Genomic DNA, 14,228 nt, shown 5'->3' on the forward strand with positions numbered 1-14,228 from the left:
AACTTAATAAATATTAAAATTATAATTAAAAATGTGGAAGGGTGGACACTTAAAAGATTAAATTATATTGTACTATTGCCACATTTATATTGCAAATTATGACTCTTGCCCTTCCTAGTGTTGCTTTTGTAATCTTTAATACACCTTCCCTGCTGGTCTTCCCAGCACTGGCAAGGAAATTGCACAAGTTACATAATCTCCATTACTAATGGAAACGATTGTATTATATGCATTTATTTTAATTACTTTATATAGTAACAATAATACATAGATATGTGAAATCACAAAAACTACATAAAAACACGTGAGAGAGACTGTTGCCAAAGAATCACTGAATGAACTGGAAATACAAAATTCTTCTCTGAAGCTAAATCTTAGATGGGAATTTTTTCGAGTTGTTGATGAGGTCTCTGGATTATATCTTGCTTTGTTACTACCTCAAAACCAATGCAGAAATTAGGATTTTTTCAAGCTTGGGAGCTGCAAATAATCCTCTGGCTTCCTATGCATTTCTTCCAAAGCATGCTTCCTTGTGGAAAATTTGAATGCTAACAAATTAATTAAACAATTAACTTAGTTGAACAATACAAAATTACAAATATGAATCAACTACCTGATGTAAAGCATCCAAAATAACTTAACCTGCAGAATTTCCTAAATAGGGTTTTTGCTCCCTACATGTTACAATATAAAAGGTCTTAATGTTATTAACTACTGGCGTTTTAAAATAAAAACGATGTAGAGTACTCCGAGTGCTTCATACCTTGCTACATACAGTCATACCTTGGTTTTCAAATGGCTTGGCTCCTAAACAAATCGGCTCCCAAATTGTGAGTGTTCCGGTTTGTGAACGTTTTTCAGAAGCCAAACGTCTGACACAGCTTCTGCTTGGTTTTCGAACAGTTTCAGGAGTCGAATGGACTCCTGGAACGGATTAAGTTCGAGAACCAAGGTTCCACCGTATTATCTCTGTAATCCATTCAGCAACCTCTAAGGTAGGTCACTGTTGCCTCCATATTGCAGGTGGAAGAGTGAGGCTAAGAGACAGTGACTCAACTAAGTCAACCCTGCACTAACTATCCTGAGAGTAAGTCCCACTGAACCTGGGATTTCACTTCTAGTACAATCTGAACTAGGGATTTGCACCTCACATTCAAAGCAACCATGTTACCTTCATTTTTGTAATACTTGTGGGCACACAGAAGTTCAGAGTAAAGTGAAAATGCAAACTGTATAAACAAATGTAATTTCCCAGTGAATGCTAGGGAGGAAAGACCCACAATTTTAAACTTGTGATTACTGCAAGAACCTTCTCTAGTGGAGAGGGAGTTAGCAGCATCTTGTGTCGCTGTTTAATCTCCTGTGGTTATAAATACCCAGTTCCTCCTGGGCTGGATTTTCCACACGCGTCATTTCTAACCCTTCTCCCATGAACATACTTGTGCCCCTTCCAAGGAAAAGTTACATTGTGTGATGCTCTATTAACGATTCATTAGCCGCATAAGTAGCTGTTTGTAGCTGAAGTGACCCTCCCCCCTCCCTCCCTCTTGTGCTGGATAAAGATTAAGAACAACCATCTGAACCAAGCGATTCATGAAGAGCGAGAGGCCATCATTGAATTGCGAGTGCAGCTCCGGCTCTTGCAGATGCAGCGAGCAAAATCGGAGCAGCAGGTGCAGGAAGAAGAAGAGCTTGAGAAACGGGCAGGCACATCCCAGCAGCAGCAGCAGCAGCAGCAGCCCCAGCCGCCAAGAGAGACTGTCCCAGAGACAAAAGCAGCGAAAGAGCAGCCAAAGGCAATCAAGGAGCCAGTGAAGCCATCGCCAAGCAAGGAGCGAAAGGAAACACCAATTTAATTGGATTCCTAAGGTATTCAGGAGAGCACCTGGGGCAAAGCCAGGACTGTGCAACTTACTGTAAATCTGAGGCATGTATATTCTGTAAATAGGTTGTCTTTTACACCCTGGAGACATTTTGTCTCCTCCCTACCTGTGGCTTCTGCCTATCAGGCTCAGGTTATTTGGAAGGACAAAGCAATTTGAGATGGGGAAGAGGGTGCAGCACAGCTGTTACTTTGCGACGTCAGATACTGGCATCAGGTGACAATAAATGACTCGCTGGGAAGTTTTATTTTCAAACAGTTGGGTCTGAAGAAGTCTTGGAAATTCTCTCATGTGTTTTCTTCCTAAGGGCTACTTCATGCATATCATTTCACTACACTTAGTGTAGGGGGAAAGCCTACATACCCAGCCTTGTAATTGGCCACTCTTCCTGGTAGCCATAGGCAGTAGAATTTCCCGCCAGTTGTATAGGCTGGTGGGAGAGGGATGGATTGCTCTGTTCCTTTTTCACCATACCACTTGACAGAAGGCCTTTTTTTTAGTATTGACTCTAGAGGAGGGATCTTCCTTTCCTCTGCAGCCAACTTGGAAATCTAAGCAACTAGCTTCGTAGCCTGGATTTTTTTAAAAAACTAGCCTGTTAATAAGTTGTATGGGCTTATTTAAAAGGCTGCATATGTCTATGTATGTGTCATGTGCAGATCATGCTTGTTTCTATTTTGCTGTACACACACACACACACACACACACACACACACACACACACACACGTTGGGAAGCCACAGTTGGCAGCAACAAAATAGATAAATGCAACTATCATCCATAATAGTGTTCACATTTTTTCCACTGTGCTGGTGAAAGATAATGTGTGAAGTGGCTCTTGGGTCAGAATCAGTTCCAACCCATAACCATACATTTACTTGCTTTGTGAATTTCTTTGCTCTCCATTGTAATTTCTATCTTTTTACTCACTCTTGCTTGTGCTTTTGGTACAGATTATGAGCAGTGGAGCATTACAAAGTAGACTTGTCCTGAGTGGATGGAAGGTCTCCAAGGGCAAAACATTAGTGTTATTCAGCATGTTCTCATTCTCATTTGACATTTTTAAAGCTGTATGGACCTATACGTAAAGCTGAGATGCAAAGACTGATGAGCACAGCCCCATAAATGAAAGTTACCCACAAAGATCTGTTAAACCTTGGCAATGCACTTAAGTATAGGACTTATTAACTAGGAAATGTATGTTCCTTACAGGTGAGAATACAAGCACCGTATAAGTAAATAGCCAGCACCTCATAATGCAGACTCTGTTCATTTCTTTTTAAAGTTTATTCCTATATTTGTGGATAATGCTTTGATAATTTAACAGGGACCCACACATTTTCACTTAATAAGCAGCCCCCAATTTGTGGTTGCCAAGCTTGGAAAGGGGCTGGAGTTTATTTTTGATGTACTGTTCTTCTGAGATGCAGAGTACTTTCAAGTACAGTGCAACACAAAGAACTCTGACCTCCTCCTGGAGCTAGAAAGGTGGTGGGAAATCACCTGTGCCATTGTACTGTGCCCCTGAGAAGCATGCAAATGTCTCCAGGATTGTCACAGAAGTTGCACTGTGCTTCTGGTGCATGTGGAATGCCTAGGAGACAGCATGACACAGAGAAGCAACTGCCCCCTTCTAAGGATTGAGGCTAGGAAGGGAATGGTTGATCATCCTTGAGAGTCATGCAGTGATTTTGGGGCACCCTAAGCTACTCTGAAGTATAGTGTGACTACTGAGACAAATCCTTAACTCCAAGCTCAGGAGGCGGACTGTGGCTCATCGTTCTTTCCAAAGGACAATGGGACACTAGCCATGGTGAGCATATTTGTGAACTTCTGAGTAATTAAAGCTGTTGGACAATGTGGCTTAATCAGGTAATATACACCTCTCTTTGTACACAAGTTCAAGCTATTCAGATGTCCTCCAACAATTCCTGATGGAGAGCTGCTTCCTTTTGCTTGATCATTTTCTGTTGCCAGCAACAAATTGTTTTGGTAACGTTTGTATTTCAGCAGCACCCATTTTTAAAAGCGCAGTTTAATTGAATTGGTCATCTCAGTAATGTAGAACAGATTCCACAGGGTGCTTTATAGCTTATTTACCATAGTTTCTAGTCTGCATTATTTATTTTGTTTGGTGTGGTTTTCTTTGCCTATTGCACTGCTTATGAATCATTGGCCATGATTTTATTTTGTACAAATAACGCCTTGATATATGTTACAGAGAACAGCTTATTTTTTTAAACCTTGAAGAAAAGAATTTATGGGGACTGGTCAGATGACGGTTGTGTGTGCATAAAGCATTTTCCTTTGCCTGTTACATACATTTTATATTTTCTGGCAGTATTTAAACTTTTTTTTTTGTTTAAATTCTCACTAATTTCTATTAAATTGTCAAACCTTTATATAATCAATGTTCATCAAGCAAATATCTTGCTGCTGGTTAACTTCTATTTTGTCAATACCATGTTAATCAAGTAAATAAATTCTACCGCCATCTGCAAGTGGTTTTATTTAACTACAGGAAACAACAAACAACTTGGACAGGTTCAATACCTACCAGCTCCAGAAAGAGCTAGGAATATCCCATCTGAAAGCCTGGAGTGGTGTTACCAAGTAGCGCAGACAGTACTGAGCTCAACAGTTCAGTGATCTGATTCCATGCAAGGCAGCTTCTAGGTTGATATCCACTGCAAGCTGTAACTATCTCAAGCACTTGTTGCTGTCCAAATGTGACTTGTACAGGCACATGTAAGGCTTTTGGGGAAATGGGGAAGTGTTGTGTAATAGAGACTCTGCAACTGGGAACACCGACAGACAGCATTTGCAGTCTCTTGAGATGGGAGCAAATTCAATAAGGCTTGCTTTTGAATAGATGTGCATACATTTGCACCGTTAATTTGCAGTCAGAATTGTTGCTGCTTCATGATAGCTAAAGTAAATATTAAGCAGCTGTCTGTGTGGTAACACAGTACAAAAAAAATCTGGCAAGTTTGACATGTTATGATCAAAACGAGTATGTTTTTCCACTAGACGGCAGGTGATGGGAAAGAACAAGCTGAAAGAAAAAGATTAGTGAACCACATGAATATGAAGAACTGGTTGAATTAATCACTGTACATTTATTCTAACACTTTTATGAAAGCAAGTGCAGGTTTAAATATTTTTTTAAAAGGCTGCATGAACTCAGAAATGGGTATGCTTTTTTCCAGATTGTGGTGCTTTCTAATAGACAATATGGGGTGCACCAAGTAGTCAGATGCTGCTATAGACCCTTGGATGAGAAACCACTGAAACTGTAAAAAGCAGGGCATGAATACAACCATTAAAAAAAAGCCCAAAATGTAGCTCAAGGAATAAAGGAGCCTATAGTTCTAAAAAAGATAAAAAGAGCACTTCAATACAGAAACATACCAGCATTAGACACACTGAAAAAAACAATACAAAAACAAGTCAAAGGAAGGTGGTAGGGGCAGCATCATGGCTCACTGTGAACATTCTCCAGGAGACTGCATGAGATTTAGGACGCTGTCTGAACTGAAACACCCCATGCCACATGGTTACAACCCAGCCTTCCTACTCCATCAGAGCATTAGTGTGCCATACTACTTTCAGGCAGCCTAGTTTTCTAATACTGATTATCAGGCCAGGATCTGGCCATGAATACTTGGTCTCTACGGATTTACAAAGTATGTTTTAGTTCAAACAAGTTCAACACATTTCTTTGAAAGCGCAGCTTCTCAGAGCTTCCAAATAACTAACACCATGGTTTTATCTGAACATCACAAGTTGAGGTAGTAGCGTATGCATATAAATTCATGTATACATAGACAGACATATATATATGTGAAAGAACCGATATCACTAAACATAGTATATCATAGTAGGGAGCTGCTACTACTACTCTATGAAAAGAAATAAGGCAGAACCAGCATTCGTTATGCATTTCTAACCCCATGATTTTAACAGCCACTTTGCCCATCGATAACTAGCCACCATGAACATGTGCAGCATTTGTCAGTCCCCTGTCCCCTCCATTATGACTCTTGAACCAAGCTTTCAGCCTGGGGACATACATACACAATACCAGTTACACACATTTCTTCAGAGTAGGACAACCACCTGTCCTTGGGTAACACACACACACACACTATCGCCATGAGAAGTTAAACACACAATTTTAGACCCACATACCACCATCAGAACAGGAAAAGGAGAGACTTGATAAAAGCATTCCCTATTTGCAAGCTTTTATACGGTATTAAGAGAAGGAGATTTCATTCACTCTTATTAATAAATTTTCTTTTTATTTGGACAAGGAGAGAACATTTTATCACAACAGTTTGAAATAGCATGATTAAAGACTGCAGCCCTCCCAAGAGTGGTCACAGATATGTACAGTATATGAAGAGCCGATCATGATCTAGTTAAAAATACCTGATGTGAAGTACATGTGCTAACAGGTTTCCTTCAGGTCATGACCAGCATGAAAAACACATTAGGACACAGGTACTCAGTGGAGTTTTCTGCTAATGAGTACAGCAATATGCTGTGTTTAAAGGTTTACAATCAAATTCTTGTTAGTGTTAGCACTGAGCCCTTAAGGGGAGAAAACAAACACCAAATCTCTACTTTTCCCTCTTTTACACACATCAAAACTATTCACACTTAAGGAGGTGCCCAGCTGCATACAAATTAAGTCTTTTAAAGGATAAAAACTTTTAATAGCTAATACTGGAGGTGTCTCTTGCTTCTTGGTACAAATCTGCCTTTATAGGGTATGAGAATTTCAGCTATCAGTTCCTAAGAGGGGGAAAGCTTGTTACATTAACTCCTCAGGAGAAAACAAATGCCGGTCTCTGGAAATCACATCCCTTCTACACTGAAAATGCTCAGCCAATTCAAGTTTCACATATTCAGGAAGACAGAAGATTTAAGGCTCTGGTGGCAAATTCAATCCTCTGAGCAAAGTTGTTCTAAAGTCAAGATTCAACAGGTAATGTTTATTTTTATTTTTCCTTGACTCTTAAAATCCTTGGTTTCAGGTTTAGATAACATCCAACTGAAGTTAAAAGTCTGGCAAGAAATTCCTTCCTCCATGGGAAAAAAAGAGGTTTCAGTCATCCATTTTAGGAGCACTTGAGGATTGCCCTGCGATTTTGTAATGTTTTTGGTTTGTTTTTTAATTAAAATTATAGCAACATTCAGGGGCTACTTTTAGTAAGTTGAAGAGGCTGTGCTCATGGCATCATCTGCAATTTTGGTACTGGCAGGGTGGATGCTTGCAAAGTATTTTACGTCATTATCATTATCCATTTGGAGGGCCACAATTGTCTGCTCCACTGCTTCTTGGTGAGCACTGACACATGTTAAAAAATATTCTGTATGGAGAAAAAGCAAGAGAATCTTTTTTTATAAAGGAAAAGGTAGCATCATAAAAGATATGCTTCTTATAAAACCCCAAATTAGGATGCAAAGTCAATGCTATTTTTTTTTGCTGCCAGTACAGAACATTTATACAAAATGCATACAAAGACTAACATTTTAAATCATTTATATATATTATAATTTGGCATAAACAAACAAACAACAGACCATGCTTATCATGACTAGGTTGCAGAAAGTATACAGCACAGGCTCCCACATTCTTCTGGCTCAATTTTAAGGTGTTAGTTATAATCAACATTCACTGAGAAATCATCTGTGCTGCATAAGGTTGAGCAGGGAAAAGTCACTGATCCTTAAAGCACTGTACTGGATGCCTGTGACCTACTGTGTACAGCTTAGGACCCAAGTACTTAAAGGAATGCCTGTCCCTTACCTACTGACCTTTGTTTTGAGATCAGGAGGGGAGACCCTGCTCTTGATCCCACCAATGGGCATGGTCCTTGATAATGTGGCACAACACAGGGCAATGCCCCAATGGTGGAATTCTTTCCCTGGGGAATGGCAGTTGTCCCCTGTGCTGCTAACGGCATACTTCTTCACCCAAGCTTCAATACCCTGGACCTAGCAGTGTTACCAATGTGTTTGTTGTCTCGTGCTGTTGTTTTGGTTTTGTAGTTTTTATACGTTTTAACTATGGTGCATAAATGGCTGCAAAGGTGTAGAATGCAAGCAGAATAAATAATACTACCAGCACCTCTTTACGTTTTTCAGCCATGTCTCAAGTGAAAACTCCTGCCAATTGGATATGATTCCTCTATGGGTAGCTGACCTGGCCTGTCCCAGCAACTTTTCCGGTCCTCTAGGATTGCATCAGTTTTGGTGTCAGTGGCAAAAAGGAAGGGGAGAATAGAGACTGTGCTGAAGTGAACAAAGCCCAGCACCCTGATAGGAATGCAAATCATGCAGAGAGGCAGCCATAACCCCCGTTCTCAGCTAATGTAGACCCTGAAGTACTGGCCAAGGCTGAATGCAACTCTTAGGCCAAAAAAATTAGCCACTCCTGCTCTAGAAGATGCACAGAATCTTAAAGAGTTTTTCCATGTGAGGAGGAACCTTTCTTGGGGGCTTCCTGTGTTAGAATTTCCATTTCTGCTTCCAGTCTGGTACCTAGGAAATTCCCACAACCTCCTAGATGTTAACTTTTTTTCATCCCTTGTTACAAGTATTTCAAACATCAGGAACCAGTCCAGAACAAAAGATGTGCTTGAGGAAAAAACAATGGCATGAGAGTACATTTACTAGCTAATAGTACACTGTAAGGATGCACACAGGAAATGTGTGATTTCTACAGAGCAGGAAATGCAGCAAGAGTACTTGAGTCCACAAACCTTTCTCTAGAAGCGTTTGCCTTAATGTTTTTGCAAGTAGGACTCGAACGTTTGGAACTCTATCTGAGGCCAAGAGCAGTAAATGGGGCAATAGATGCTCAGCAAACTGATCCATTGGTAGGCAGTCATCTTCTATGATAGTCTGAAAAGAAGATAAAGTAACTGTTTTAGACTTCCCCAAAAAGCATGAACAAAGCCTCTAAAATAGCAATAAAATATATTCTATAGGGTCATTTTGAAGCTCTCTTCTTTTTGCTTTCTTGGATTTGGGGCTGCTCCCCACCCATCCCCCTTCTCCACTGATACACACAGCTAGCCATCCACATGGAAAGCTTCAAGGAGACATATTTTTGGATAACACACATTAAATTAGGACAAGAGAATGATAACCATCATTAGGCTCAACCTCCAAAAGCTCTTTATCTTTTTGTAAGGAGCAGAGTTCACAAATACTATCCAGTTAGCTACTCTTACTAACTTCCTATTGTACCCATGATCAAACTCTGGAATCCAGAAATAATTCAGTGTTGAAAATGGAAAAACTTGTAACTTTGTAGCAGTGGCTTACATGTCAAGAAAATAAGAAAAAATCATGAATCTCTTACCTGGCAAATAAAGGCGAACGTTTGCCTGCCAGACCACTTTTGGCACCTGCAGAACGTTTCAACCAGTTCATTCATGAGATCGACCACAAATGTTGGCGGTGGAGCACTATACAGCTTCTTTACCATTTCACTAACCTAGAAAATACGCAAAGAACCCAATACATGGATTACCTGCTAAAATGGTTACTAAGTCAAATTCCATTTTTAACGTTTACATTATAGTTCATACCAGTTTGAAGGAAATCCAACGAACAGAGGAAACCTTGTCTGCACAAAGACTGAGAGCAATAGGTCGTAGGTAATCGTATATGTCTCTGGCACTATACAGATCTAGAAGCAAGATCAGCTGCCTACAAAAATAAAATAAACAAAGGACTTAAAATTGCTAACCAATCATGAAAATGAAGCTATGTGCTGCAAGCAAAGGTGAATATTCCAAGAAGAAGAAGAAGAAGAAGAAGAAGAAGAAGAAGAAGAAGAAGAAGAAGAAGAAGAAGACGACCCCGCTTTATCACTACCCTAAGGAGTCTGAAAGCGGCTAATCTCCCTTCCCCTCCTCCCCTACAACACCACACTCTGTGAGGGGAGTGAGGCTGAGACACTTCAGAGAGAAGTCTGACTAGCCCAAGGTCACCCAGTAGCTGCACGTGGAGGAGTGAGGAATCGAACCCAGTTCACCAGATTACGAGTCCACTGCTCTTAACCACTACACCACACTGGCTCTACACACCACACTGGCATAGAAAAGCAGAGATGTGGGTTCCAGCCTGATTGAGTAGTCTCTCTGAAGAAAAACTACAGTGCAGGAGGAACTCTTACCACCTGCTCTAATGGCCACCAATTGCTGCTGGAGTGTTCATTCATTATAAGGCACCTCAGCAGCCTCTTTCTGGAGCTGAAATGGAGCATGCCCTTGTGCTGCTGATGGGGTGGAGAGGTTTGGTTCTGCTCTTTCTCAGATCTAAAAGATCCACACACTACAATTCCAAGCATGCTTACTCAGCAATAAATTCCAATGAGTTGAATTTTCTTGGGACTAAGTCCCACTGAACACAAAAAAAATACTTTTTACTTAACTATACATAGACCCTAAGTTTCAGCCTCTCATCTGGCAAGTGTAATAAAAAACAAGCAGCTAGTGTGTCTTTCCACTAGTGGGTCTTCTCAGAACCTAAACTGTGCCCAAACAGAAGTGGTATTATAATTCTATATTAATAATAATCAGGTCTAGCATTTAGACAGCATAGTTTACTACTAAAACTTACTCAGCAAGTTCTGCTCGGAAACGCCAGTTCCTGCTGTTATCGGTGACTAAGAATTCCTGAAGCTGGTACAGATATTCCCGCCTTTTATCAGGGTGAAGAAGCTGGAAAAATAAAGATGAATGTTTTCAGAACCATACAGATTATAGTTGATTGTAGTTTATCAAATTATAGTTGAATATAGTCTAACAAAAAATGAGGCTATTCCAGAATTTCTATGAATTATCCTGGAACAAGACAGTAATGCAATATACAATGTGAATGATGGCAGAAATTAAACACATCTTCGGTTTCATCACATGATATCCATCAAGTTTTACTAAATACTAAAAGTTTATAAATTTAATTATCTGTCACCACATAAGTATGCATACAGGGAGGAGGAAAAGGGATGATTATTTTGTATGCATAAAAGGAGTATGTACCTTCAGAAAATCATGCAGATGCTTAAGCACACCAATTCTGACTTCATCAAGGTCCTTTAAGAAGCCATTGAAGACTGGAACCAGATCACCAGCTGTAAGCTGGTCTCCAAGAATGACTGCAAGTTCATGTATAGAAAATGCCAACGTTCTTCGAACTTTCCACTAAGAGGAAACAATGCACAAGGCCAACTTGTTAGCAAATCATACAACTTATTCAATGTTAGGGTTAGATTTGTTGCACAGCCAAGAGTACAGCTTGATTTGAAGGCTGGAACAAGACAAAAAGGAGACGTGGTTGCTTCCATGCATCTCTTCTTTCCTCTGGTGAAGTCTAGTAACATAAAACCCATGTTGGACATCATGGTGCACTGGCAAGTCTACCCTCGCCTAACAAAATTTTCAATGCAATTAAATCACATTATGCATTTTTATTTATTGGATATTACTGGAAACAGAGGAGATGTGGGGCTGTTTTCAGCAAAAAGCCAAGCATCTCTTATATCTGGTTCTGCTACCATGTTACAATTAATCAGTTAACTTACAATCAGTTAACATATTAATGCAGTTACTATTTACTGATGAGAAAGGGGCTGGAGACGAACTTTTTATTTGAGTGATAATATATAGAGATTTATATACCACTTAATCAAAAAAACCACAGCTCTAAGCAGTTTATACAAAATAGAAATTATTTGGATCAGCTTTCCTAAACAAAAAATATGTTAAGCATGTTCTCATTCCATTCAATCCCTTATTATAACTTTTGGGGGAGGGGTAACAGGAGAAAACAAAAGATGTCCTAACTTCCTCTACCAGTTCCCCAGAAGACCTTTTGTGTTCCTGCAAACCCAGCAGAGGAGGAACCTTTTCAAAATTCTAACACCACAGCCAAAGGATCAGGCATCCCTTGCATAGGTGTCTGAAGTACAATCCTAGGCTCTCTTCACCACTGTGAAACAACACACAATTGTGCTCATAATTCTATTTTACTGATTTGCCTGGAATTTTAGACATAATAAGATTACTCCCATACAGCTGGTAAACTCTGGCCTTGTATGAATGCTATCGCAAACTCTTGGGATAAATGTTGGCACAGAGCAAAGTTCTTTTCTAATCCTTCCTTTGAATTATTTTATGAGTTTAGCAGATTCATTGCACTGAATTCAAAAAGGAAAAATGCTGGGGGGTTTCAGAAATTATATTAGAGCAAGCTGTTCCTACAGCAAATCTATTAGTTGATCAGTGTAAATGGAGAAAAGAAATCCAACAGGTTACTTATGGTTTACAGAGCAATCTTACAGCAAGATCTGTCAGAATGAGTAGGTTAGGATTCAGCAGATCTCTGGCTGAACTGGGAGGTTCCCAGTACAGCCTGGCTACACTGCTTAACTCCTTCCTCTTCACCTCAGCCAGAGATCTGCCAGATTGTATTCCCCATTCTAGCCCAGATGGAGCCCAGTTGGCTGAGCCAAGCCTAGTAGATCTTAAACCAGCATAAGCCCTGGAAAAGGGGTGTGACAGGGGCTGGATCCTAAACCTGATCATCTTGGTCATGTAATCTAGCAAGCCAGTAAACAGGATGGTGTAACTCAAATACTATTTTAAAGGCTTACTTTCCCTTTGTCAGCCTTAAGCTGACTTAGCCAGCAACAGCCTTGCTGCTGAATGGAGTTTGGATCTGGAGTAATTTTATGCTAGCTTAATTTACACTGGTTTGCTTTACACTAGCCTACTATGTATAGGATTCCTCCCCTGGAAAGAAAAATATGATAAAGACATGTGCAAATTCTCCTTCCAGGGCACAAGTAGTTACCACCCCTTCCCCTCAGATATCCCTATTCTCAGGAAAAACATCAAGAATGCTATAGTAATGAGAAACATTTCTGCTTTCCCATTACATTAAGAACCTCAGACTCGTTCTGGAAGACTAGAGAAGCCAAAGCATACAATTTCAAATTGCACATTGTATCTAAGTACTTTCAGGTCTTATAAAGAGCTATAACATTACCTGCATGTCAGAGGCCAACGTCTCATAAGTATCTTTCAGACAGTGCCAGTTCTGTCTACCTAAGGTAAGTGCCACACCTGGAAGGCTGTAGGCACAGTGCTTTGCAATCTCTGTATCAACAGTCTGAGCTCGAGAGGGATCAGTCATGGATAAATACTGGTCCAGCAAGGCCTGAGGTACAATGTCCTAAAACACAAAGCATATGAATTTAAGCGTATGTTCTGAAAAAACTACATCGCCATAAAAAATAATTAATTAAAAATGTTAAGACTGCAGGGAAAGAGAATGAAAAAGAAAATTCAAGTACTATTTCTTAGGTTACATTATTCTTCTAATAACCAACTTGTTACAAGTATAAATGGGAACTTTTTAAGGAGAGCAGGAGCGAAGTTGCTCACCTTTCAACAGAGCTGATGGAGGGGCCCTGCAGTCCCATCTCCCTCCCTCTCCTGCAGTCCAATAGGACGCCTGCTGATGACAGTTGAGGAAGAAGCCACAAAATGAGGATGGGAGTCATGTGCAGCCCCCATGGGTCAAGGCTGCCACATGTGCCCTAGTACATGTACAGAGTACAAGGGAAACGGTGACTCAGGGCAGCGGGATTAGCTACCACCTTGCTGACTATATGGGCTATGAAGTTTCCGTTTTGCTTACAGGTGCCTGAAGCCATTAAGGCAAAAGGGAAACAGAAAAGCTTGTACATAGTACAAGCCATCTCTCTCACACACTCACTGGACCGGTGTGCAGTTACTGTAATAGAAATTCTTGCCGACTGCATGTACAGGTCAGATTTGCAACTGATGATGCTCTCAAGGGGACAACAGTAGTCTGAGTGAGGAGGCTCAGGTTTCAATTTTAAATTTCGAAGTTCAGAATTCTTTAAAAAAGAGAGAGAAACTTACAGTGCACAATTTAAGCAAAGTAAAAATTATACTTACAGGTGTCGGATCATATATTACATGTAAAATTACTTTTAAGTTGTACAAGGAGAAAACTTTTAAAATACCTGAATTTTAGATTTTTTTTCTTCTTCAGGGCTGAAACTACTATTAGTGCTAAAGTCGGAATCATTATGAATATAACGCAGAGCAGATTCTACAATGTCCTGTGGTGGAAAGTTAAAAACAACAACTTACAATGTAGGCATACTCTGCAGCACTATCCAATGCATATTTACTCAAAAGTAAATCCAAAGCATATGAAAATGAAGTTACTTGTTTTCTGACATTAACTGGCAGGTGCTCAAGTGATAAAATTCATAGCAGCCAAATA

General features: G+C 40.0%; 2 protein-coding genes across 14 annotated transcripts in view; one reads left to right on the plus strand and one right to left on the minus strand.

Annotated features, from left to right (window-relative positions):
• Window positions 1-4,379, plus strand: part of RALBP1 (ralA binding protein 1) — a 28,441-nt gene extending 24,062 nt beyond the window's left edge. For both annotated transcript variants that reach the window (XM_081873866.1, XM_081873867.1), the window contains one exon: window positions 1,563-4,379. In XM_081873866.1, coding sequence (XP_081729992.1) covers window positions 1,563-1,856 — 294 coding nt within the window. In that variant the 3' untranslated portion in view covers window positions 1,857-4,379. The remainder of the gene's footprint in view (window positions 1-1,562) is intronic.
• Window positions 4,380-6,167: 1,788 nt separating this feature from the next.
• PPP4R1 (protein phosphatase 4 regulatory subunit 1) overlaps window positions 6,168-14,228 on the minus strand; it is a 36,349-nt gene continuing 28,288 nt past the window's right edge. For all 12 annotated transcript variants that reach the window (XM_081873856.1, XM_081873859.1, XM_081873855.1 and 9 more), the window contains 8 exons: window positions 13,963-14,061; window positions 12,957-13,142; window positions 10,949-11,110; window positions 10,527-10,627; window positions 9,491-9,611; window positions 9,262-9,396; window positions 8,657-8,798; window positions 6,168-7,261 (listed from right to left, as the gene is read on the minus strand). In XM_081873856.1, the coding sequence (XP_081729982.1) occupies window positions 7,098-7,261; window positions 8,657-8,798; window positions 9,262-9,396; window positions 9,491-9,611; window positions 10,527-10,627; window positions 10,949-11,110; window positions 12,957-13,142; window positions 13,963-14,061 (1,110 nt within the window). In that variant the 3' untranslated portion in view covers window positions 6,168-7,097. The remainder of the gene's footprint in view (window positions 7,262-8,656; window positions 8,799-9,261; window positions 9,397-9,490; window positions 9,612-10,526; window positions 10,628-10,948; window positions 11,111-12,956; window positions 13,143-13,962; window positions 14,062-14,228) is intronic.

Source organism: Podarcis erhardii, assembly GCF_964252035.2.
Source record: "Podarcis erhardii genome assembly, chromosome: 8".
Classification (NCBI taxonomy): Eukaryota; Metazoa; Chordata; class Lepidosauria; order Squamata; family Lacertidae; genus Podarcis; species Podarcis erhardii.